The 27,159-nt window shown below is 42.2% G+C and overlaps 1 protein-coding gene across 1 annotated transcript; it reads right to left on the minus strand.

The window, feature by feature from the left end:
• Nucleotides 1–3,276: 3,276 nt before the first annotated feature.
• TAS2R60 (taste 2 receptor member 60) lies at nucleotides 3,277–4,225 on the minus strand. Its single transcript, XM_030854080.2, is given in 3 exon segments — nucleotides 3,277–3,851; nucleotides 3,854–4,006; nucleotides 4,009–4,225. Coding segments are annotated over 3 exon segments (945 nt in total).
• Nucleotides 4,226–27,159: the final 22,934 nt, after the last annotated feature.

Consider the following 27,159-nt stretch of genomic DNA (forward strand, 5'->3'; position numbering starts at 1 on the left):
TGGGTAGCCCAGATTATATATATACAGACAAAAGTACATGTGCTTACAGCTGGATTCCAGATGCAAGAGAACCATTCTGTTCAATGTAGCAAGTATTTATAAGTGCTTCAGGGACACATGGAAGACTATGAGGCAGCCCACACTTTCCAGAACTTTAAAATCTACTAAGGAGAATAAAATGAGTATACAGATCATACCACCACAAGGCAGAATTCATGTCACAACTGAGCAACACCCCACTTGTATGTCCTCTTAAGTGAGAGATCAAAGCTTGAGGTGTGGGGGCATCCAGAAAAGCTTCCCTGAAGAGAAGCCATTTGAATTAACCTTTAAAATTAAACAGGAGGGCTTCCCTGGTGGCGCAGTGGTTGAGAGTCCGCCTGCCGATGCAGGGGACACGGGTTCGTGCCCCGGTCCGGGAAGATCCCACATGCCGCGGAGCGGCTGGGCCCGTGAGCCATGGCCGCCGAGCCTGCGCGTCCGGAGCCTGTGCTCCACAACGGGAGAGGCCGCAACAGTGAGAGGCCCGTGTACCACACAAAAAAAATTAAACAGGAAAAAAAATTAAATAGGATTTTGACAGGTAGATGTGGGATAAGAGAACACATTTCAGCACGTCATGGAGGAAGTTCCAGGCATGTCCAGAACAATGATAACCCAAATTTTGCTGCAAAATAGGGTTGGTTCTACTAGAATGGAAGCAGTGAAAGATAAAACTATTTCCACATTGTGGAGGTCCATGAATGCCAATTTAGGGACATGTGCTTTAATTGATAGGCACTGAACAGTGATAAGGGTGTGGGTGAAATTGTCAAGAGATCAATCTGGTAATGGTACTTTTGATTGGGGGTCGGGGGAGTGTGCGAAAGAAGACACTGTAATGAAGCAAGTGGTGAAAAAGAAATATAAGCAGTCTAGGTGGGAGAAGAGGACAGTCTAATCTAAGGTAGGATCTACAGGAACAGGAAGAAAGGAAGAGATAACAGAGATACTACAAGGGCACCAATTGGAGACAAGCTGCTGATCAGATACAAGGGTTCAGTGGAGAGTGAGGAGTGAAAACTAGCTCAGAGTTGGTAAGTCTGATTTATTAGATATCAATAATAGAAAAAAATAGATTCAACTGGGTGGTGGAGGGAAAGAAAGAGGAGGAAGAAAAAAAGGACAGCTGTTACAAACTTGCTAAGTTTGAAGTGCTCATGGTACTATCAGATAGAAATGCTCAGCAAGCAGGAAAAAATATAGGCTTAGAGTTTTGAGGAAGGTCAAGGCTTTGGTGATTATTCACATGAAGGTCATAATTGAAACTACATGAGTAGATGTAAACATGAAGGAAAAAGGAGAAGATTCATGTCAAGGAAGGAAGAGGGCTGGTGAAGGAAAACACCGAGTCAAGATGATGAACAGACAGTGAGGAAGACACGAAAGGAGCCGCAGAGCAGGGAACAGAACTTAGTGCAGCATCTGAGAGGCCAAGAGAAGGACTTTTAGGAAGACATGTGGGTAAGCAATTACTGGTGATGTTTATTTTCCTGCTTTAAAATCTTCTACCAAAATCAGGCATTACTTTTTGTAAAATATTTTAATCCATTTTTTTAAGAAATCATTTTCTATTAAGAGAGGCAAATACTACAGCAACACATGAAAATGGGGGCTGAGGATAATACCACATTTAGGGATCAGGAACCCATGTGCGTCCTTTAGAAACACATTTCAACAGAAAAGGCAGCAGGAGGTTGTAAGTGCCCATGGGGAGACTCTCAGCAAGTGACTAATTAGTAGGATGATAACTTGAGGGAATGAAAGAGTGGAGGGGACTTTTTTGTGTGGGGGAAGGTAAGAGGCACACTGAAGAAGGGAAGGACAGTAAATAGGAAAAGGTTGAGGACTGGTGTAGAAGTGGGAATTCTTGACTCAGCAAGGGATAGAAAAGAGGCAGGAGAGCATGGGGCTAGGATAGCATGAATGTTAGCCCTGAAAAGTCAAAAGCAGGGACCTGTCTTCTAATACAGAGGGAAAGGGGGGGAAAAAGAGGAAATGAGGCTGAGAGATTTCAAAGCAGATACAGGGACATTGAGGGATCTCAGTTTGAATGATTCAAGAGGTCATTGAGCTTAAGGAAAGTTTGAGAAAATCTGTGAAAGGCAGAAAAGCAGTCTACATGCTTCACCAAACCAAGACGGGAGCCTTCTTAAATCTTATGCATCAGAAACAGATGAACCTCTCCATGTCAAAAATTTTAGTAGGTCCCAATGGTAAAATAAAAGAAGTCACATCTGGGTTCATGGACCTTAACATTTATAGAACAGACTAACTGAGCTACTGTAGAGGACATAAACCATATATAAATCATAAACCCCTAGAATTCAGGGGGATCTCAAAAGGTAATCTGTAAATATACAAATCCCAGGTAACACACACAGCTGCACACATGCACAAATCACACCATGCTCTGTACAGAGAGTTCAGACACCAGGAACTCTTGCATGAAAGGAGAGAGCGCTTCACTGCACTAGATGGCTAGAAATCAGTTAAGGATGAAAAAGGAAATATGGTTTTACAGGATGAAGCCAAAGGAAAATTCAGTTTCCAAAAATCTTCTCCAGTCTGATTCAACAGATAAAAAGTGAATCGTGGGCTTCCCTGTGGTGCAGTGGTTAAGAATTCACCTGCCAGTGCAGGGGACACGGGTTTAAGCCCTGGTCCGGGAAGATCCCACAGGCCACGGAGCAACTAAGCCCATGTGCCACAACTACTGAGCCTGCGCTCAAGAGCCCGTGCTCCAAAACAAGAGAAACCACTGCAATGAGAAGCCCGTGAGCTGCAATGAAGAGTAGCCCCTGCTCGCCGCAACTAGAGAAAGCCCGCATGCAGCAACAAAGACCCAACACAGGCAAAAATAAATAAAAATAAAATTAATTAATTTTTTTAAAAAAGTCAATCATGTGTCCGGATCCTTGCATCCAGTTTCCAGAGGGATAATTTTAAACACCGAGTTTAGTCACAGGGAAATAAAAGTTTCCTGCTTCTTTGGCCACATCAAGTCCCACAGGGACATTTACTATATCAGCTACACCCTTGCTGAGTGGAAATCAGTGACACTAGACCACTAGTTCAGTACATTCCATCTCACCTTGAAATCCTATTTCACTGAAATCATGAAATGCATCAAAGAGGGAAAGAGCATTAAACGTGGCAAAGAGATTTAAAGAAGCAATGTCCCATTCTACCCAGGCCTTCTGCAGTAGAGTCTCTGAGGCTCTTCATCAAAGCAACTCAAGATGCCCCATGCCCTGAGGAGCAGCCCCTCTCTAGCACAGCTCTCGGCCTGCTGTTACTCAAGAAAAGAACAACGGGGTGGACTACTGTGCACAGATAAATCACAGCCTGCCACACCCAGTGCCTGAATTCCCGTGATGGAAACACACCTGAGGCGCTGAGCACCAGTGACAGAAAATAGGAAACAAAGAGGACAGCAAAGGAGATGAGAGCCAGGAGAGCCTTGATGTGTGCCTGGGCGCTGGGATCGTGAGAGCCTGAGATGGACAGGGAGACCTTCTTGGTGTGTCTTCCCAGAGGTGGAATGAGCAAAGCCATGCCAGCGATGAAGACAACAGTAGGGACTGTCCAGGTAACAATTTTCAAAGGGAAGAAGCAGAGTCTCTCATATGTTCTCACAGCATTCCCAGCGACATTCCAAGGTTGCAGAACCCTCTTTAAATAGTTCTGATCTATTCTCCGGTTGCCTATGAAAACTAGAATGGTGCTGAAGCTGGAGAACCCCACGGAGCTGAGCAGCACCCATGGAACCAACACAGACACCATCTGCTTTAGCCAGAGGAAGACAGGGGGGTGAAGGTTGCGATTTTCACACAGTAGAAGACACTGAGCCAGGTGGAGAACCATAACGTGACAGCATTCAAGAAGTCCCACTGAAAGGCTAGGAACTGGAATACAGGGTTGTATGGGAAGGCTATTGGATTCAGGAAAATATAAATGTTCTTATCACCACCCATCACAGATAGAAGCTAGAGGCTCCCAGGCTGACCAATAAGTTATTGCAGGGTGACAAAGTTCTCTGCAGCAACCACTCCATGCCCAGTGCCACGGTGATTAAGCCATTACCCACCACTGCCACCAAGCACAAAAGGAATAAAATGATAGCAAAGATAAAGGCTATCTTATCAGTCAACTGAGGTCCTGGAACCATGTCCTCTCCACTCATCTCTCCTGCAGACAAGATGGGTCCCAAGACTTCAAAGTCTATTCCTGTAGGGTGGCTCTGGAGGGTCCTGTATGATGCTGGTCTCTCCAGCTTCCCTACATACAGAGGATAAAGTAGAGGATGTGGGCTATCTGAGGAGGGTGAAGAGGTTTCTTCTTCTCTGAATAGATACAAATATCATTAAGGCTCAGTTTCAAAAGTCCCCCTGCCTGCCCATGAATTTGCCTGTCCTTCCTCTGCCTACTGTCTGCCTATATCAACATTGCTGTGGATACTATATCAGGCCCTTGCATTTAGCATCCCTTACATGGGAGCTTATACCTCTCTAAGCTGACACCTAAGATATGACCACACACCTACTGGCTGCTCTGTGAGGAAATCCAGTGAGCACACCTGCTACTAACAGTCAGAGCTCAACATCCTTGGTTGGTTGGTATGTTCTGGGCATTGTCCTAAGTGATCTTCATTGTCTTTAGGTCTCACAATGACCCTATGAAGCCAGTGCCTTTAGAAAACCCCTTTGACAGGCAGAAAACTGAACAAAACCTCTACTGAGAGAGGTTAATTCAAATACTATTACTTGTGGTGACTGTTATCATCAAATAGAACATAGCAGACAATTATACATAATCAAGCAAGTGAATTTTTTAACCATATTTTATTAGTGACCTTTAAAGGGCATTTCATATAGGAAAGCCTACTATGATAGCTATAGCACTAATGGGCTATGGCAGGAAGAACTCTGGGCTAGGAATCAAGGCAAGTGTTAGTCCTAGTTCCACCATCACTGTGAGTTACTGGGTATGTCAGTAGGCCCCTCTGTGCCTCAGTTTCTCCATCTGTAAGATGTGAAAAGTATCATCTGTTCTAATTCACAGGATAAGATTCACAGGACTAGATTCTAGGACTAGAATCACAGTTTTCAGAGTGAAAGAAGACATTAAATGGACTGACATATATACACTAGTATGTATAAAATAGATAACCAATATATAGAACCTGCTGTATAGCACATGGAAGTCCACTTCGCTGTACAGTAGAAACTAATACAACATTGTAAAACAACTATACCCCAATAAAAAAAATTTTTTTTAAACATTAGAAACATCAAAAAAGGTATTAAATAATTTTATAGATGAACAAACGAAGCCTCAAGTTATAGATTAAGACTCCCACCTAAAGTCACAGTTTGGAGAAAAGACCAAGACCCAAACTGATTCCAAGACCAGAAATCTTTGCATGGTTAGCAGCACATCTTGTATCCTATCTTCTTCATCCACAGCTGAAGGCAGAAGACCAGGCTTTGAGTTTTGTCACAGTCACTATCTACAGATCTTTGGACTAGTCGTCTAACCTCTCTGAACCCCACTTTCTTCATCTATAAAATATGGATCACAAATATATGTGAATATATATACACACACATATATGGATGTATATGTGGAAACCAGAAATCTCTACACATGTATAAGAAATAAGTAAGGTGGTGATGACAAGTGTTATTATAATGATATCCACCCTGTGGAGGGACAAGTGGTCCAAGGAAAATTCAGGAGAGCATCAGGGATGCAACAGAGGTCCAAGGCACCAAATACTGGATATCTACTTTAATTAGAGGAAGGTGGAGTAAGCAAAGGCCACATTTTCAATAGGAATGAGGCTCAAAGAATCAAAAAAAAAAAAGCAATCAGGTGAGCGCTTACTTACTCAGGTGCGTGTGAGCAGGTTAGTGTGTCACAGAGAGTAAGGCAAGCAGAAAGGGTTCTGGGTCAGCTATGGCAATAGTGAAGGCTCAGGATCAAGCAACATGAGAGTGAGGGAGTATTTTACAGAACACTCATCTTCTGACCAGCACCATAGCCTACTATTTCCATGCATAGAACCCCACAAAGACAGAACAGAATCCAGAACTCTCAGCATCTCTTTCTAGTTCCCAGTTCACCTGAGACAAAGGTCCAGTAGAACTGTCCTTCCAACACAGAAGCCCTGCTGTGGTGAACACGGTGATCTTGGGGAAAGGAGAGGTGAACTAAGGCGACGAATTCACTCTACCTTTCTCAGAAGATGCAAATCTCCAGGGGATAAGTTCCCAGCTGCTCTCTACCCTGCCCTTGTTCCTCTGGCTGACATTTGGCTGTTTGCTCCTGGAACATGGAGCAATAAAGCAAACTTTGAGCTCGTAGCTCTGGCGTCTGGCCAGCCACAAAGTTCTCAATATGGAAAATTTACATCTTTTCCCTTCTACTTCCTACATATTTGATGGCTCATATAATGGGAAAAATATGCTGTTAACCCTCAATTTGACCAACAACAATTAATAAGCATCTCCTGTATATCATAATGACGCTGTGAAAGGCGCTGGGGCTGTAACAATGAACTAGGTATCTGCCCTCAAAGTGCTTTCATGCACTAATCATAAACCACAAACATTTACTGGACGTACACTATGTGCAGATTAAGTTAATCCAAAAGTGTGAGCAATCATTTGTATTTTAATATGGAATATGCTTTATGGTGATTCTTTTGTTGTTTGTGCTTTTTGTTTGTTACATTTTGTTTCTCAGACTTTATTTGGTGGAAGCCAACTCTGAGAATTTTGAAATTTTCACAGGTAGTCTTTGTATGTATGATCATGAGGGTGGTAAAGGTAGGAATCCTGAGTACATTGCCTGTGGGGGAAACACTTAGCTCAGTTCTATCTCTCAGAGAACAAAAAAGGAGCACTCCCAGGCTGTGGTTCTAAATGTATGTGTCATCCTATTTCCATACCAAGAATTCGGAGAAGAATTCAGTAACATCAGCAGCCCCTTCGTTGTGGGACAGCACAGGTGCTGTCTTGTATGTTGAAAGGACAGAGATGACACCAGTAAAGGAGATGGAGGTTTGATCATGTCCAGGAAATAGATAAGTTTGACTACAGCAGGGGATTTCCATAAGGGGATGGTGGCATATCAGGCTGAAAAGGCAGGCTGGGGAGAGAGCCCAGAAGGCTTTGAAAGTCAGGATGAGATATTAGGCTGTGTCTTTGGTCAAGATGGGGCCACCAAATGCTTATGGGCTCTTATGAGCTAGAGCCTAGGAAAGGAAGGTTGAGAACATCAACCAATTAAAAACTCCTGAGATAAGCCCACTAGTCCTGACATAAATCAAAAGGCTGTGAAAATGTTGCAGAACATGAGAGTCGCACCACCATTCCCCTCCCACCCAAGACATTCAGTAAAGTTCTGGAGCTCTGCCCAAGGGAAAGCCAGTCTTCCAGGTGACATCCCTGATGCTCCTGCCTTTGCTGCCTCCACCCATCCCTCTTGTGGCTTAAGCCCCAAAATTCAGTCCCCGCAATTTATTATTGCCCTCCCAGCTCACTCATATTGCTGCCAAAAAAAAAAAAAAAAGGAAAAAAGAAAAAATTTCTTTATGATACTCCCAGCTTTCCACAGTTTCCTCTATCCAGCTTCACCCTCTCTCTACTCTTTGGGAAATCCCTTGTGCTCCTCTCCTACAATTTGGGAATCTCCTCTTTTAAAGCCCTAATCGTCTTCTTCCAAGTGAAAACTCCTCACCCCGTTACCTCATCTCTGTTCCTCTTTCTTGCTCTTCTTGCCGTAGCTCAGCCTCCAGCTAGCATTACAACAGAATGTTTTGGGGTCTCAGCTCCCAAGACTGTTGGACAACTTATCATAAATGCAGTTATTTACTTGAAAATCCTTTGTAAACTCTATTCTGTTCTGTTGTTTATTACTCCTATCTTGATTAGCTCAGACATATAAATCTGTAAACCATGTATGGTGTTTTTCCCAATCTCTTCTGGTCTCTTGGTCTCCACATTTTTTTATAGTAAACTCCATCAGTTAAAAAAAAATTATGAACATGAATTCCACCATATGCATGTTTATTTATTTTAATTATATGCTTGTAATACTCTACTAATACATTATGTACATCATAAAACACATATCAGAAATAGGGATTAAAAGGATGAGATAAAAATAAATGGAAATTGTCACGCTTTTCTTTCTATATCCAATGGATCATTTTGCACACACTCCGGGATGCAAACACCCTAATTTAGAGACTACCATCCTAGATGTCGGCATCCAGGGTCCACCTCCTGGATGAGTGGACAGGAAGAGTAAGATTCTCAAAATTTAAAACTATAGCAAATTTCCTTTGTTTTCCTTTTCTATCTTCTGTTGGCCAAAGCATTTCCACATCATAAAATTCCTTTTAATTCAACATATATCGAACACACAAAACCATGGGCAGGTCCTATAGTGGCACAAAACTCATACATGCCCTCAGACATCAATTGTTCAAAAGAAAAAGCTCCATGGGTGGAACTGGTCTTAAGCAGGGCACAAAAGAAGGGAATGGCAAAAAACAGCAGAGAAAGGAAAGAAGGAAGTTCCAGATGGGCCAAAAGACCACAGGCTGCAGGGAAGAGCATGTGGGGAGACAGAAAGAAGCTTTCCTGGGCTGAAGTAGAGACTGAGCTCTGAGAGCACAGCAAGATTGAGGAGGGCAATTGATGTGTGTGGGATGGTATGAGACAACCTATGTCACCATTCAAAAAAAACTTTAGGTTGACCACAGAACAACTGACAACCATTACAGGTCTCTGTAAAGGGAATACAGACCAAAATGACGCTTGGAGAATATATTATTAGGGCTGCTGTGTAGAGAGTGAAGGAGGCCTGTGAGGAAATGAGGCCACCATTCTAGTCCAAGGTGGTTTGGGACCCAGATAAGGGACCAGGACCACTGGAAGGGAGGGTAGAAACAGAGAGGAGTGGAAAAAGAATTAATGGGGTGTAGAAAGAGTGGGGAAGAAAGAAGGAAATGAACAGAGAGGACAACACCCAAACCTTGTGCATTCTTGCCACCCATGGGCTTGTTCAGTGACAGCAGTTACTGACTCTGATGAGACAAACTGCTCCTTGCCCAGGGCTCTCCAAGGCCTCGTCATCAGGGCCTTTCTCAGCCTGGGGCTGCTGTGCACCGAGATGCTGGAGTGCCGACAGATGCCTGCACAGGTCACCACTTCCCAGGCCCAGCGCCAGTGATTCCAGAGGGTTGGGATGTTTATAACAACGATAATCAGGCACAGGTAACATGATGGTAGAAGGTGAGGAAGAAGGCAAGTGACTTCAGGGCCACGGTGTGAGCCCGGGTGCTGGGATCACTCGGGGCCAGGTCTATGGTCCCTCATCTGCCCCAAATGCCGGCGCAGCGAGAACACGAGAGGGTGGACACCAGGGACAGGAGAAATGGAATTGACCGCATGATAATTACATGAGGTAGAAAAAAGTACAAAGAGACAGTCTGTGTTCTACCAGCCAGGGTGCTGTTTCCATGGGAACTCTGGGCAGCAACCATCCGCACACGAATTGTGTTCCCAGTGTCTAACGGGATGGCTACCAGAGCAGATAAGATCAGGGAGCCCAGCAGCAGCCTGGGCACTGACCGAGAAATCCTCCACTTCAGCCCAAAGGAGATGGGGTGAGAGAAGAATGAGATCTTCACACAGTAGAATGTAGCAAGCCAAGCAGTAAGCCAGAAAGTGAGAGAGTTGATGAAGTCCTAGGGGATGCTGAAATAGTGAATTCTGAAACCAAAACCAAAGAAGGCCACGAGGTTGTTCAGGAGGGCCATCCCATGCAGTCAGAACCGGGAGGCGGCCAGGGAGGCCGCCGCAATCATGTCGCCTGCAAGCAGTGTCTGGCATTGTACCCACTCCCTGATCAGCACAGTAACTATGAAGCCATTCTGCAGCATGGCAGCCAGCAACTCCAGGAAAAAGATGACCATGAAGATCAACATGGGTGAGGAGGGCATCTTCTCCAGGGAGGCTCTGCTCAGACTCGGCTTCTCCTCCGGGGTGCTGGGGCACATCCACAGCCTCTCTGGACAAGCCACACTCTGTTGAGACTATAGATTCAGAGGCTCTCCTTGGATTCAGGAAAAAGCGTAGCAACCAGCAAACACCACCACCTCCCCACCCCCACCCCCACCCCTGCCGGTCCTCCAGGATTTGAAAAGAGGATCCCCGTGATTTCCCGGGGCATGCAAATCCCTCCCAGCTCAATGACACCCTGTCTCTGTTTTGCCAAACCTGTATTTGCCTGTTCTTCATTAGGGCCAGATGTAGGAAAATGGTAACAGAATAGAGGCTCCAAGGGTGATTGAAAATACCCATATTTTGTACTACATTTCTCACTATACTCTTTTCTAACTTTTCCTTAAAAGTTAGAAAAAGTCCTTATCCCTGTTTGCCTCCCATGACCACAAACCTTCCCTGACCCTTCATGTCCCAAGTTAATATTTTATTCCATATCCTGCATGTATTATACATGGGTGGAATAAGAAGTCATACAGAGAAATTAAAACCTTTACAGACAAGCAAAAGCTGAGAGAGTTCAGCACCACCAAACCAGCTTTACAACAAATGCTAAAGGAACTTCTCTAGACAAGAAACACAAGAGAAGGATAAGACCTATAATAACGAACCCAAAACAATTTAGAAAATGGGAATAGGAACATACATATTGATAATTACCTTAAATGTAAATGGACTAAATGCTCCCACCAAAAGACACAGACTGGCTGAATGGATACAAAAATAAGACCCTTATATATGCTGTCTACAAGAGACCCACTTCAGACCTAGAGACACATACAGACTGAAAGTAAGGGAATGGAAAAAGATATTCCATGCAAATGGAAATCAAAAGAAAGCTGGAGTAGCAATTCTCACATCAGACAAAATAGACTTTAAAATAAGGACTATTAGAAGAGACAAAGAAGGACACTACATAATGATCAAGGGATCGATCCAAGAAGAAGATATAACAATTGTAAATATTTATGCACCCAACATAGGAGCACCTCAATACATAAGGCAAATACTAACAGCCATAAAAGGGGAAATCGACAGTAACACATTCATAGTAGGGGACTTTAACACCCCACTTTCACCCATGGACAGATCATCCAAAATGAAAATAAATAAGGAAACACAAGCTTTAAATGATACATTAAACAAGATGGACTTAATTGATATTTATAGGACACTCCATCCGAAAACAACAGAATACACATTTTTCTCAAGTGCTCATGGAACATTCTCCAGGATAGATCATATCTTGGGTCACAAATCAAGCCTTGGTAAATTTAAGAAAATTGAAATTGTATCAAGTATCTTTTCCGACCACAACGCCATGAGACTAGATATCAATTACAGGAAAAGATCTGTAAAAAATACAAACACATGGAGGCTAAACAATACACTATTTAATAATGAAGTGATCACTGAAGAAATCAAAGAAGAAATCAAAAAATACCTAGAAACAAATGACAATGGAGACACAACGACCCAAAACCTATGGGATGCAGCAAAAGCAGTTCTAAGGGGGAAGTTTATAGCAATACAAGCCCACCTTAAGAAACAAGAAACATCTCGAATAAACAACCTAACCTTGCACCTCAAGCAATTAGAGAAAGAAGAACAAAAAAACCCCAAAGCTAGCAGAAGGAAAGAAATCATAAAAATCAGATCAGAAATAAATGAAAAAGAAATGAAGGAAACAAGAGCAAAGATCAATAAAACTAAAAGCTGGTTCTTTGAGAAGATAAACAAAATAGATAAACCACTAGCCAGACTCATCAAGAAAAACAGGGAGAAGACTCAAATCAATAGAATTAGAAATGAAAAAGGAGAAGTAACAACTGACACTGCAGAAATAAAAAAGATCATGAGAGATTACTACAAGCAACTATAGGCCAATAAAATGGACAACCTGGAAGAAATGGACAAATTCTTAGAAATGCACAACCTGCCAAGACTGAATCAGGAAGAAATAGAAAATATGAACAGACCAATCAGAAGCACTGAAATTGAAACTGTGATTACAAATCTTCCAACAAACAAAAGCCCAGGACCAAATGGCTTCACAGGCGAATTCTATCAAACATTTAGAGAAGAGCTAACACCTGTCCTTCTCAAACTCTTCCAAAATATAGCAGAGGGAGGAACACTCCCAAACTCCTTCTACGAGGCCACCATGACCTTGATACCAAAACCAGACAAGGATGTCACAAAGAAAGAAAACTATAGGCCAATATCACTGATGAACACAGATGCAAAAATCCTCAACAAAATACTAGCAAACAGAATCCAACAGCACATTAAAAGGATCATACACCATGATCAAGTGGGGTTTATTCCAGGAATGCAAGGATTCTTCAATATACGCAAATCTATCAATGTGATACACCATATTAACAAATTGAAGGAGAAAAACCATATGATCATCTCAATAGATGCAGAGAAAGCTTCTGACAAAATTCAACACCCATTTATGATAAAAACCCTGCAGAAAGTAGGCACAGACGGAACTTTCCTCAACATAATAAAGGCCATATATAACAAGCCCACAGCCAACATCATCCTCAATGGTGAAAAACTGAAAGCATTTCCACTAAGATCAAGAACAAGACAAGGTTGCCCGCTCTCACCACTCTTACTCAACATAGTTTTGGAAGTTTTAGCCACAGCAATCAGAGAAGAAAAGGAAATAAAAGGAATCCAAATCGGAAAAGAAGAAGTAAAGCTGTCACTGTTTGCAGATGACATGATACTATACATAGAGAATCTGGCACAAAAACAGAAAGATAGATCAATGGAACAGGATAGAAAGCCCAGAGATAAACCCACGCACGTATGGACACCTTATCTTTGATAAAGGAGGCAGGAATGTACAATGGAGAAAGGACAGCCTCTTCAATAAGTGGTGCTGAGAAAACTGGACAGCTACATGTAAAAGTATGAGATTAGATCACTCCCTAACACCACACACAAAAATAAGCTCAAAATGGATTAAAGACCTAAATGTAAGGCCAGACACTATCAAACTCTTAGAGGAAAACATAGGCAGAACACTCTATGACATAAATCACAGCAAGATCCTTTCTGATCCACCTCCTAGAGTAATGGAAATAAAAACAAAAATAAACAAATGGGACCTAATGAAACTTCAAAGCTTCTGCACAGCAAAGGAAACCATAAACAAGACCAAAAGACAACCCTCAGAATGGGACAAAATATTTGCAAATGAAGCAACTGACAAAGGATTAATCTCCAAAATTTACAAGCAGCTCATGCAGCTCAATAGCAAAAAAACAAACAACCCAATCCAAAAATGGGCAGAAGACCTAAATAGACATTTCTCCAAAGAAGATATACAGACTGGCAACAAACACATGAAAGGATGCTCAACATCATTCATCATTAGAGAAATGCAAATCAAAACTACAATGAGAGATCATCTCACACCAGTCAGAATGGCCATCATCAAAAAATCTAGAAACAATAAATGCTGGAGAGGGTGTGGAGAGAAGGGAACACTCTTGCACTGCTGGTGGGAATGTGAATTGGTACAGCCACTATGGAGAACAGTATGGAGGTTCCTTAAAAAACTACAAATAGAACTACCATATGACCCAGCAATCCCACTACTGGGCATATACCCTGAGAAAACCAAAATTCAAAAAGAGTCATGTACCAAAATGTTCATTGCAGCTCTATTTACAATAGCCAGGACATGGAAGCAACCTAAGTGTCCATCAACAGATGAATGGATAAAGAAGATGTGGCACATATATACAATGGAATATTACTCAGCCATAAAAAGAAACGAAATTGAGCTATTTGTAATGAGGTGGATAGACCTAAAGTCTGTCATACAGAGTGAAGTCAGAAAGCAAAAGACAAATACCGTATGCTAACACATATATATGGAATTTAAGAAGAAAAAAAAAATGTCATGAAGAACCTAGGGGTAAGACAGGAATAAAGACACAGACCTACTGGAGAACAGACTTGAGGATATGGGGAGGGGGAAGGGTGAGCTGTGACAGGGCGAGAGAGAGTCATAGACATATACACACTAACAAACGTAAGGTAGATAGCTAGTGGGAAGCAGCCGCAAGGCACAGGGGTATCGGCTCGGTGCTTTGTGACCACCTGGAGGGGTGGGATAGGGAGGGTGGGAGGGAGGGAGATGCAAGAGATATGGGAACATATGTATATGTATAACTGATTCACTTTGTTATAAAGCAGAAACTAACACACCATTGTAAAGCAATTATACCCCAATAAAGATGTTAAAAATATATATATATTGTAAAATATATTAAAAAAAAAAAAGAAGAAGTCATACATACGCACAAGTCTTGGAAACACTAAGAAAAGGCTCCCTTTCCCTTCTAGTGGCTGCTCAGGCTGCCTAAAATTTCACTGGCAGGCTCCATACTGGAGTTCAAGGAGTCTCCACTTAAAAAGTGAGTTTCCCGAATGTGTTAACCCCAAACCTGTTAGCCATTAACACTTTAGTTTCAATGTGCTTAGAAAACCAAAATTAATCATTTCCCAAGAAGCCTCTGAGGAAATGAGAGAGAGTAGATACGTCATAACGAGAAGAAGAGAAAGACAGAGAATGGAAATAGGCAGATCAGATCCAGAGTGGACATCACAGTAAGAGCCAGAGGAAGCAAGAGTTGGTGGGACGATAAGAGGAGCTAAGAATAAAGCTCAGAACAAGCCCCCAGGGAGGGACTATTGTCTGTGGGATGAACCACTTCCTATAATAATGCTTAAGATAATAACAACCACCTGTTAGAGCATCACCTTGCCATTTATAAAGTGATTTCACACGTTACATTTTGCCTCCACTGCCCACCATGCAAAGGGACACTGGTTCAGATCAGCCAACCCAGGCTCAGGTAGCCACTAAGAAAGATCCAACTAAAGTGGGTTGTAAAAGGCAGGAATGCCTGTGAACGTGAAAACAGACCAAAAAGGGGAAAAACGAAAAGAGAGAGGAGGGTATAAGAAAGCAGAGGTAAAGGTGGTGAAGCAAGGAAGATCCCGGAGTCAGGGTCCTCCCCCATGACCACTCACAGATAACAGCCTTGCTTCCCACTTCACACAGTCTCACTCAAGATTCCAAAGGTGAGAGGTCTATATGCAAGAGATTTAAAATAAATAAAACCAAGGTTAACTATTTACAGTGGAGACCTCAGGAGAAAGAGCTTATGCCGCTTGCTTGAAGAGCTGCTTTATTTTTCTCAAAAGGTTATCGAAGAGCAGATAATCCAATCTGACCAATGGTTTTGCAACAAAGCTTCAGTGATGTGATTTAGTTCTTTGCCGGTTTTCTCTGGCTTCTCAAAGACAGCAGCAATGCGTGGTTTCTGCAGGTTTCACAACATTTTGGCTCTTCTCAGAATCCTTCGGTGAAAAGCCAGCTTCATGATGTCATCAAGAAGCAAGTTGAGGCCATGGTACACACGCCCTGTTGTGGTCATATGTAACCAAGTGTTCCCTGTGTGTTCACAGGCAACTTTCATGTGACTTGCACAGTCATCAAAACATATGCTTTCCCAGAAACAGTCTTTCCCAAGACTTCCTTTTCTACAGTTAACAGCTCTACAAAGTGCATGTTTTCTCCCATTTTGATACTCTTCTATAAAAAAGTTGAAAGAGTACCGTTCCTCAGGTACCTGTTCATCCGTCTCTCAGCACTCCACTAGACCTTAGAGAGGTCCCATGTCCCTGATAAATGGAATATTGCCTGCCATAACAGTAAACAAAGGATGTCACAGTCATCAGCAGTTGCAGCTCACTAGGCTGTGCTGGTGATCCCTGAGGGGACTCAGGAAGGAAAGAATACCTGCTATCTAGCAGCCATCAAACTGCAGCCATTCCCCATGGTGAGCCCTGAGGAAACTCAGGATATGAAAACACAGGATACTGGCCCCAGATAGCTGAGGTGCATTTCAAAGGAATGATTTCAGTGAGCCCAGACTCCTGCATCTTCCCATACACAGAAAAGCGCTAAATTCCTTAACTTGGGATATCTGGTTTTCTTTCATTAATAATAATTTTTGACTTTCAGACTACCTGCCCTTTGTTGCAAAGTTCCTATATATCCTAGCTCCCCCCCTGCCTCCTTGGAGCAGTTCTCTCAGGGTTCCTTGAGATGCTGCCTCCTGGGCTTGAAGACCTAAAAATTCCCTCCAAATAAAACATAACCCTCAACCTTTAGGCTGTGAATAGCTTTAGTCAACATCCCATTCATCATCTGCCTCCAAAAGAGGCCACAGGCAGAGCAACCCTTTGAGCTGTTGCTAAGAGCCCTTTCAATACACAAAAGCAATCAAAAATACCAGGTGATTCTCACAAGAGTTTGGGTCGTGTTTCTCCTTTCTAAAGGTGTCTCATACTTGCAAATGAAACATACAAAATCCTTTTCTGTAGCACAATTGGCAATATTTTTTTAAGATGATGCCTGAGTCTTCTATGAAATGATGCTAGTGTCAAACACATAACAGATTCCAAGCGTATGATTCCAAAAAGATCTATTTGTACTCCCTTCATTTTGGTGCTCTACACTTGTAAAGGAGGTTTTTGGTTTCTGTTCATTAGTTTGCTTCTTTGTCTTGTTTTATTTTTTCTTATTACGTTCAAAAACTCACTGAGTCATCTTAAAAACATGTGAAAATACACATTTTATTTGGCAAGGTTTGTAAATCTTGGTGTCCATTCCCCACTGGACCTTTGAGTGACCTGCAGTGTGCAAATACTTCCACATTCTTCCATGGTTTCATCAGGTAACTGATGGTCTGTGCCACAGAAAGGTGGAGAAGGAAGGAAATAACAACGTTTTTAATGGAGAGACTGTACATAAATATGAAGCTAAATCATGCACAGTTTCGATGATGCTCATACAGAATGAGTTCTAAATAATATTTTGGCCCTACAGACTTCCTCTCACTCTTCTATTTAAGTAAATAATTTTGGATAAAACATTGGATCTGATAGCAATCCAAAATAAAACAGCATTTTAGCTCTCTAAAATTAAATTGGGAATTTCCAACATCCTCAATTATCAAAATGTATAAGCAAGTTAAACATTTTTTAATATTCAGGTAAATTTATACAGTTTCTTTTCAAATAAAAATAGCATTTTTATGATGATAAGGTTAGCCTGCAAGGAGGTCCAGATTCCAATTTTATTTCAAATCAAAATTTTTTTGAATAGTTCTTTCTCTGTCTTGCACCATTTAAACAAATTGGAAGCAATACAATTAATCTCTTAAAGAATAAATCAATGCTCCTTCCATACTGCCATAAAGTTCACTCTAATATCTACTGGAGAGAGAAATCACGTTCAACAACTTCTAAATCTGTGGTTTAGAAGCCATGCCTTCCAGGGGCTCCTTCTAGTAGTGAAGGGGCAAAGGAAAACTGAGAAAGTAGAACCACAGCTTCTCATCTTCTCTTCACACAAAGCAGCTCTGTTTATATCTACTTTCTAGACTAAGCTTCTGCATAAGATCTAAGTTAAAGACAGAACTCCACTGAAAAAACAAATTTGAAACTACTGTCCTAGATCAAAAGTTATCAAGAGGGAAAAAGACAGGTTGAGTCAATGCATCTTCTTTCACTCCCTTCCAAAACTCTTCTAAATTGACTGTAAAGGAATTTTTTAAAAATTATTTTCAAGGCACCAATTCACAATGACAGCACAAACATTTGGGAGACTGGAAAGTATGTAGATGGAAGAGTGATAAAAACAGAGCAGAGCTGAGGAGACTGAACTCTGTGCAGGCAGAAGGAAAAATCAAAAAATAACCTGACTTTTACTCAGGATTTGTGGTACCAGGTACCATCAAAGAAAAAAATGGTAAAAATTAACAAAAAGTCAGTTTAAGGTTCAGATTCCCAGATCACTTCTCCCCTTTTGCATAACTGAGCAACCACTCCTGCCTACCCCAGGAAAAGACTGGAGGTGTATCCTCTGGAGAGGGTTAAACAGGATCTCTGAGCTGGGTGCATATTAAATCCATCTGAGGCAAAGGTATTATTGAAAACAGTGAAATTAGGTGGACAAACGCTTTCCCCTCACTTGGAGTCCAGAACATTGGCACCCAGGCCTTCACCCTCCAGGCAGGAGGTAAGAATAGCCTTTTTCCAAGAATTTGAACTTTCCCAGAGGAAGATATCAGAGAATCCTCAAACAACTGGCCCAGTCAATCACTCTACAGTGAAGCCTATGGTCAACAAGTCCCATTCATGAGCTTGGTTTCCAACCAGCCTTCCCATCCCTCACTCAACAGAGCAGACAACAAGGAGTTTGGGACATCTGAGAAAAGATGGAAGATAAAACCAAAACAAAGAAGTAAAATAGCTACTTGGAGGAAAAAACAAAGGAAGATAAAGAAATCTTCCCCCCACCCCCCAATATCAATATTCCCAGAGAATTAAGAGAAAATGACAAAACTATATAAAGTAAGAGAATGTTGTTTAAAAGCAACACTCAAAAATTTCAAAAGGGGAGCTCTTTGTAAATAAAAGCACATCTGAAATTTAAAACTCAGTAGAAGAGTTGGAAGATAAAATTTATGAAGTCTCTCAGAAAATACAGCCAAAAAAAAAAAAATGTACTGAAGAAACAGAGAACACCAGTCCACAATATCCAACACCCAAGTAACAGAAATTCTAAAAAGAGAGATATAATAAACAGAGGGCAGAAAAGCATCAACAAAATAAATGAAGAAAAATTCCCAGAACTAAAGGATATGGATTTTCATATTAAAAGGATCTACCAAGTATCTGGCACATCATCATAAAATTTCAGAATACTGAGCATAAAGAGACCATCCTACAAGCTTCTACAGAGGGAGAAGAGGGAGGATACCAAATTCAAAATATTAGAAATTGAGTGGTTTTAGTCTTCTTGAAAGTAATTCTGGAAGCTAAAAGGCAATGTAACAATTATCTCTAACCTAGGTCCTCTATCTGGATACTCAAGTGCAAGGTGGAAATAAAGAATATTCAGACAAGCCAAGCCAAGTCTCAATAAAAGACTTTCTATATACTTTACTTTCCATACACTTCTATGTACTTTACTTTCTATATACTTTCTCTGGGAACTACTCCTCCAAAGCTAGCGAGTACACCATGATAAAGGAAGACATAGGGTACAGACAATACAAGATCCAAGAGAGACGCAAACAAGTCACTAGGATGACTGAAAAGGCAGATCTCTAAATGAAGGGAGGTACACCAAGCATGGGGACACGTCCATTTAGAAGCAGGACAAGAGGCTCCAGGAGAGACTTTCTCAGACAAATAAAATCTTTGAATACCTGATGAGACCAAAATTGTTGAGAAAGATTTAAACCACTAATAAAGAGCTTGAGGGACTTCCCTGGTGGTCCAATGGTTAAGAATCCGGAAGTTCACAGATTTCCTCTTAAACTCAGTGGACAAGAGAAGGAGTTAAAAAAGAGCATAGCCAAGATATGGGAGCAACCAAGGTGCCCATCAAAGGATGAATGAAGAAGATGTGATATATATAATGGGATATTTCTCCACCATTAAAAAGAATGTTGCCGTCTGCAACAACATGGATGGGCCTACAGGGCATTATGCTAAGTGAAATAACTCAGTCAGAGAAAGACAAATATTGTATGATTTCACTTGTATATAAAATCTAAAAACAAATGAACAAACATAACAAAACAGAAACAAAGTCATAGATACAGAGAACAAACAGGTGATGGCCAGGGGAAGCGGGGCATGGCGGGGAGGACAGGTGAGGGAGATTAAGAGGTACAAACTTCCAATTACAAAATAAATGAGTCACAGGTATGACATGTACAGTGTGGGGAATATAGTCAATAATTATATATTATCTTTGTGTGGTGACACATGGTAACTAGACTTATCATGGTGATCACTGTGAAATGTATAGAAATACTGAATCACTATGTTGTGTACCAGGAACTAACTGTTGTAAGTCAATTATACTTCAAAAACAAACTCACAGAAAAAGAGATAGGATTTGTAGTTACCAGAAGCAGTCAAAAGGTACAAAGTTCCACTTATAAGATAAACAAGTGCTAGGGATGTAAAGTACAACACAATAAATACAATTAACACTGTGGTATGTTATATAGGAAAGTTGAGAGCAAATCCTAAGAGTTCTCATCTCAAGGAAAAAATTTTTTTCTATTTCTTTAATTTTGTATCTATATGAAATGATGGATGTTTACTAAACTACCTGTGATAACCATTTCATGACATATGTATGTCTAATCATTATGCTATATACCCTAAACTTATATAGTGCTGTGCATCAATTGTATCTCAATAAACCGGGAAGAAAAAAAAAAGCATTCCCAACTTTCCAGCTCCTCCTGACAATCCCGATAGAAAACTCCCATCATTTTGTCTGCATCTCCAGAAATGAAGGAAATAGAGGGATTTCAGTTGGCTGCAGTGGTAGTTTCCAACTGGGTAAACATAGGGAAGGATGGCAGAATGGTGGCAGGAACACTGGGTGAGTGTGGAACCAGTAGGGAATGGGCACTGGCCTCCCAGGCAGGTAGGCTGGCGGAGTAGTTAGTTTTTGCCCATCAGACCGTGGCAATAAAAGTAAGAGGAAAAGGAATCCCCTGGCAGTCCAGTGGTTAGGAAGTTTGGGACATTTGAGAAAAGATGGAAAAGATGCGCTTTCATTGCCAAGGGCATGGGTTCAATCCCTGGTCTGGGAACTAAGATCCTGCAAGCCACGCGGGCAGGAAAAAAAATCACAAGTTATTAAGTAGAAAGTTCTAGGAAAGAAATACAATCTCAAATTGAACCATCATTCACTGAAAACCTAATTTGTGGCTGGCATTAAGCTAAGCACGTTTGCATATAGCATTTTCTCATCTAATCTTATTTAACGATGCCATATGTGCTCCAGATTTTACTCTTTATTATTAGATACACTGTCTATGCCTTTGTTTTTGTTCTGCAGGAAAATATCAAGAAGCTCCTGCAACTCTGCCTTTACCCTTGATGGAAAATCAGGAAGCCACGTGGCTTGACAGGGTTTTCCATTGCCCAGTGGGGCCAGAAGAAACCAGCTCTACCTAACCTGCGATTTTTCAGTGTCTGAATCTCAAATTTCTGAACCAAGATGGCTGTTTGGAATAACTAACAAGTGTTTTGTCATCTCCCTGTTTCTCCTCTTCCCCATAATATTTCTTATTTACCACCAGGTGGCAATGAATAAATATGCCCACGCAGGCAAACATTAGGGAGAATCTAAGAAAATATGACATTCCAAAGCAATTTACAAAAATAAATGCTCATCTTAACATTCTACAAGTTTAAATTAACTTAGAGCCAGTTTGTTGTAAAGGGCATATAACTAAGTTTCAGAAGACTTGGACTTGGTTTTATTTCTGTCATTTTCTCAACATGTAACCTAGGACTAAATCTCCTCTTTTTCAACCTCGGTGTGTACAACTTAACAATAAAAACTTGGCAAGTTTGTGAACTGTCACCAAGCAATATATATATATAAATATTTTGTCCATTGCTGAGGCCTGTATATTAGTCATTTAGCAAAACAGGCACAACCCACAAAAGATGGTACCGACAAAGCAAAAGAAACAAAATGCAAACTCAAGCTTTCTGTCTATTGTTTTCCTTTTCTGAAGGGAAACTTATTCCCACAACATTCCTGCTCCAATACCTTTCCTCATTTAAAAACCAAAATGCCTTTTGTGTCTTACTGATGAATAACTCTCAAATCTTGTAACAGCTTCTTTGTAAAGTTCTGAAATTCTGTTTCTTTCTCTCAGAACACTCAGTAGCACCTGCTTCATCCAACGCTTTCTAAAGGGGTCTCTCTCGTGGAATGGGCATCAAAGACTCAGACTAAATGTCCTCAAAGTTCTCTGACAGCCTGAGAGTCCCTGTTTCTGACTCCTCTCTTTCCCAGTCACTGTGGGAGAACTTTTTACCTCTTTCTTTTTCATCAGTCTCTCTGGGAAAATGTCCAACTTCACCATCTCTCCAATGCCTTAAAGCTACTCATAATTTTCAATATGCACAATTAAGATACCTCATTAATCCAAAAATCAGTCTAATAACAATTCTAATTATTTTGCCCTGTTCTGAACCTGATATGTGGGAAGAGTGGGGTGAGCTCTTGGAAATCATGAATGTGCCACCTCCATTAGAAGGACAGGTAAGAGCAGCTGACCCAGAGCACGGCTGCCTGCCTGGAGATGGAGGGGAGACCATGGCTCTGAATTTTCCCAGTGAACCAGAAGCAGCTCTGATCCAGGTCTGGGAGCTAACTGGGAAAGAGAAAAAAGTGGAACAGAAAGAGCCGTCCTCCAGAGAGGTCATACTTCACATCCCAGCCAACCTGTGAGGACAACTCAGTTGAAATCGCTTGGGGATCTATCTTGCCCCCAAGACCTGTTCTGACATGCATGTAAAAAGGCAAATATAAAGATAGTCTTTGCTACTTTGTTTATAATAGCAAAAAATCTAGAGAAAAAAATAAAAGCATAAATGTCCTCATTAAATCATTAGTTCTCAGTGCCACCCCCCAAGAGATACCTAGGAAATTTATGCAGGTGTTGACTGTCATGATCTTCGGGGTTACCACTGGTATTTATTGGTTGGTAGCCATGATGTATCTCATGCAAGGAAGAATTTTCCCCATCCAGCAAGGACTCTTGGTGTCCTGCCACATTACTGTTGGTGAAAAACATCTAAGCCAAGAACTTAACTCCACTATATATAAACACAAAGCAAATTTTGCACAGTTTTAATATATGTTGATTTCTAAGAATAGAACCACCAAATAAACTGGGGCACATTGGAACTTTGTTTAGTTTGAATCTTTACCACGAGTTGTTCATCATATCTCAGAAAAATCATGCAGTCCATGGCAATGTCATCCAGGGTATTTAATTCAGCAACAAATCACACCCAGATCTGTCTGCATTTGGGAATGTAGCACTCACTTGAGTCTATATTGGTACAAGCATCTGTCTACTTGATGATGTCATCTGCTGCAGTGTGCCCAAGTCATTTATATATCAAAGTACATGTTAATTTATTATAAATGTTTTTTCTTTATATCCTTATATTACAATTAGAACATTATATTGATTTTTAATCATATTTTAAGTAACTTGTATTGTTTATGAATTTCATTTCAGGACAGTATGGGGGTATTCTCCGATGTTTTTATAACAAAGAGTCATTGGTCCAGACAGAGTATCTTGAATAAAATATGATACATTATATTATGGAAAACTCTGCAACACTTAGAGGAATTAGCTAAATCTGCATATATTGATATGGAAAAATCGTTAAGACAGTTGAGTGAAGAAAGGTGTTTCAGAGACATTGATACGGTATATGTACAGCTAATACCAATTAAACAAAAATACATGCACACAAAACCACACTATGTATGATGACACGTATATACAGAGAAAAACTACATGGAGGAAACATCTGAAAGTCTGTAAAATAAACTTATATTTTATTCAGCCACGGGGATGGAATCAGGAATGGCAGTCAAAGTGGACTCCCACTTTATTTGTAATGCTTGAATGTGTACAGAGAATATGTGCAGGTGTTCATTACATAATTAAAAACTGCTAAAATGAAAATTTTGAAAAGAATTGCTGGGAAAAAAAGCTAAGCTTGAGTTCTCACAGTTGTCACTCCCTATTCTTGGCTTGAACCTCAGGGAGGCCGTCTGCACGAGCAGCCTGGGTATAGCGAGGCCACTGCCCCTAGAGCCAGCTCTCCTGCGGGAGGAACTTCACCGGCGCCAGGCAACCCGAAGGCTCTCTGAGCCCCACCTGCAGTCCCCCAGCAACAGTCAGCCACCTCTGGATTCCTGCATCCTGCACAGGAGACTGGAATAGAAAACACTTTGACCCGGGTCTCCACTGAGCCCAGGTGGAGCCCTCCACTGAGCGTGACACCCTGGGAAATGGGCTTTCCAATTCAAAGGTCTGCCACTCCAGGGAACAGCCCTGCATTTTCACCATCAGCCGTAAAGGCGGCCCTTACGTAAGCCTCCTTGCTTTGCGGCTTTACACGCAGGAGAGGAGGGCCAATTTCATGCAGCCGTCAAGACGGGACTGCGCCAAACTGGGCTTCCTCCCTCTGTTTCAGACCAAGACTCAGTGAAGCATCAGGATACCCCAGTCCCATAACAGGAAGGAGACAGGAGCATCAGAGAAGGGTTACAGTGAACCCCTGGGCCTTCTGCCATCACCATAGGATCAAGGGCTCAATGTACTCTGAGAAAGAAAGTGGGTACCTGATCCCACAGTGCCATGTGACTAAGTCGTAATGATTCGTGGTTATGGTCAGCACGAAGGGCCCCCTCTCTGAAGTTCACTGGGCTTACTGTCCATATTAAATACAACAGAAAACTTGGAACTCACCTTTTGGAAAGGCAGCTATAGCAGTAGAAGAGTACATTTAGACAGCCTAGTTTGGAGGAAGACGTTCTAAACATAACAGATCCATCTACATGCATGGTAACAGTCATTTCCCCAAGTCCCAGCAGCCTGGAGGACAGGTGACGCATCACAGTGGCACTAGGCTCCGTGTGCCCCAGCCTGCTCTGAGGATCTCCACACCCGGCCCCCCGGGCCTCCACACCCCCACACAGCTGTGCAGGGCTCTGCTCCCACGGCTGTCAGGCTCCCCACTGTTGCTGTCCATCTGGTCGCTGCTCTGCCTGCCCATGTCCTCACGTCACCACCACGCCCTGCGGTTCCCAGAGGAATGTTCCTGCCTCAGAGGAACATGCTCTTTCCTTCAACCTTCAACCTTAGACACACCTTAGACAGATAGGTCAGGACCAGAACACCTGAGAAAACTTCCCTGATGGCAAGACCCGAGTGCTATGAGAGGTCACACACCTTCACTCTCTCCAAACCCCAATGGGAGTTCCCTGCCTTCCAGGCATCCAGTTAGGTGACATTCTTTACTGCTTTATTTTTTACCCTCAAGTCCCCAGAACCTAGCCATCACTAACAAACTCTTCACAGACATAAGATTCCTGGTGTCTACACAGGCAAGCATTAAATGTGATTTAGAGTGTGAGTTCTGGCGTCAGGCCCACTAGGTTTGAAGGTCACCTTTACCATCACTTAGCTTGAGCTAGTTAACTTCCTGGACTTCAGCTTCGTCATCTATAAATGAGCGCACCACACGTTTCTTCCAAACGTTAAATGGCAATATACGCGGAGTGCCCAGCACAGTCCTGGTTCACATAAGACTCCAAAAGAGCATCAGTGCTCTGTCCCGGGGCCACCTGGAAAGAGTGCAGATGAAACCCCCACTACAACTTCCCGACGCAGAGATGCACATTTTAGAGAACTGTATTCTGATGTATATACTATCTCCTTTCTTTAGCACTGTTTTCTTATCTCATAATGCTTCTGTGGAGAGTGGGAATTCTAAAATTATGCTGGATTGTGACTTTGTTTGGGGGACTTCTGAATAAAGAATATTCATAGGATTGTAGCTCTTAGTACCCAGGGGCCTTCAGAGATGATGTGGTCCTGCCCCCGACTTCAGGTAAGATCTTATTAGCCCCAGTGGAAGCCAAGAGAGCTCAAGAGACCTGGCTAGGGTCTCACAGTAAAGGATGAGGGATCAAAGGCAGAAAGAAGTTAGAATCAATCCAATAAAATTAGGATATTTGGTCACTTCCATTGTATGTGAGTGTCCATGGTTCTTGGTGTCAAACCCTCAACTTCCTAAGAACCAAGGGCATTTCTGTACAAAAACTATGCTTGTTCACTGCTGTCCCCAAAGGCCAGTTACAATTAGATGCTTCCTCCAGACTTTGCTATAAAAGGAACAATAATTATGACAATATTAGGTTAATGCCATTTTTCTATTTTCCTACTGGTTTTCTTTCCAGTTCTGAGAATTGCAAAATGACAGCGAGGGATGTATTTCAAGCTGGAAAAGTGACAAAGGAAGAGGTAACAGAAACAAACCCTCACCAGGAAATAAAAGACAAGTAAAGGGGCTTCTCTGGTGGCGCAGTGGTTAAGAATCTGCCTGCCACTGCAAGGGACACGGGTTCGAGCCCTGGTCCGGGAAGATCCCACATGCCGCGGAGCAACTAAGCCCATGCGCCACAACTACTGAACCTGCGCTCTAGAGCCCGCGAGCCGCAACTACTGAAGCCCGCGTGCCTAGAGCCTGTGCTCCGCAACAAAAGAAGCCACCGCAATGAGAAGCCCACGCACCGCAACGAAGAGTAGCCCCCGTTCGCCGCAACTAGAGAAAGCCCGCGCGCAGCAAAGAAGACCCAACGCAGCCAAAAATAAAAACAAATTTTTTTAAAAAAACACAAGTAAAGAACAAAGTAAGCTTTGGTGCCTCTCGGGACAAATCCCCGCTCGGGGCAGAAGACCCGGCCCGACGGAGCGAGCTGGAGGGCAAAGGGGCGGCAAAGAGTGACCTTCATTTTCAATCCAGCTGGGCTGCTGGGAGACAGAAGCAAAACCTCCGCCGCAGAGCAGCAGCAGGAACAGGACACATTAGACAGAGAACATATCATTGTGTGCTTGGAATTTCCACTCGCTTCATTCTCCTACCAGGCGCCCAGCAACACGGCAAACAAGACTGGCCTGCTCACGGGTAAGTGTCCTCGGCACCGGCACCCGCTCCTCCCAAGAAAACCGAGGTCTGACTCCAGAGCCCCACAGCATGACTTCGTTTGGACAGAGCCTCTCTGGGGAGGCAGAGGCGGCGGCTACATCCCCCATCACACCTCACTGCACAGCGTCACAAATGTCCCCTTGAAGTATCTGGGCCGTTTTTAACCAATGTTCTGCCCCAGAAGTGTCACGTTAAGCTCATTTACTATTTCCTGGCAATAAAAATAAAATCTGGGTAATAAAATAAAGCCTCACCTTTTTTTTTTTTCCTTTGTGCTTGGTCGGGTTTCACTTGCTCACAGGGGACTACGTGCTGAGGCCTCGCACCCGGCCCTGCGGAACGACTGCCGCCGGCACCTCGCCTCAGGCGG

The sequence above is a fragment of the Globicephala melas genome, chromosome 9, assembly GCF_963455315.2.
Source record: "Globicephala melas chromosome 9, mGloMel1.2, whole genome shotgun sequence".
NCBI classification, from domain to species: Eukaryota; Metazoa; Chordata; class Mammalia; order Artiodactyla; family Delphinidae; genus Globicephala; species Globicephala melas.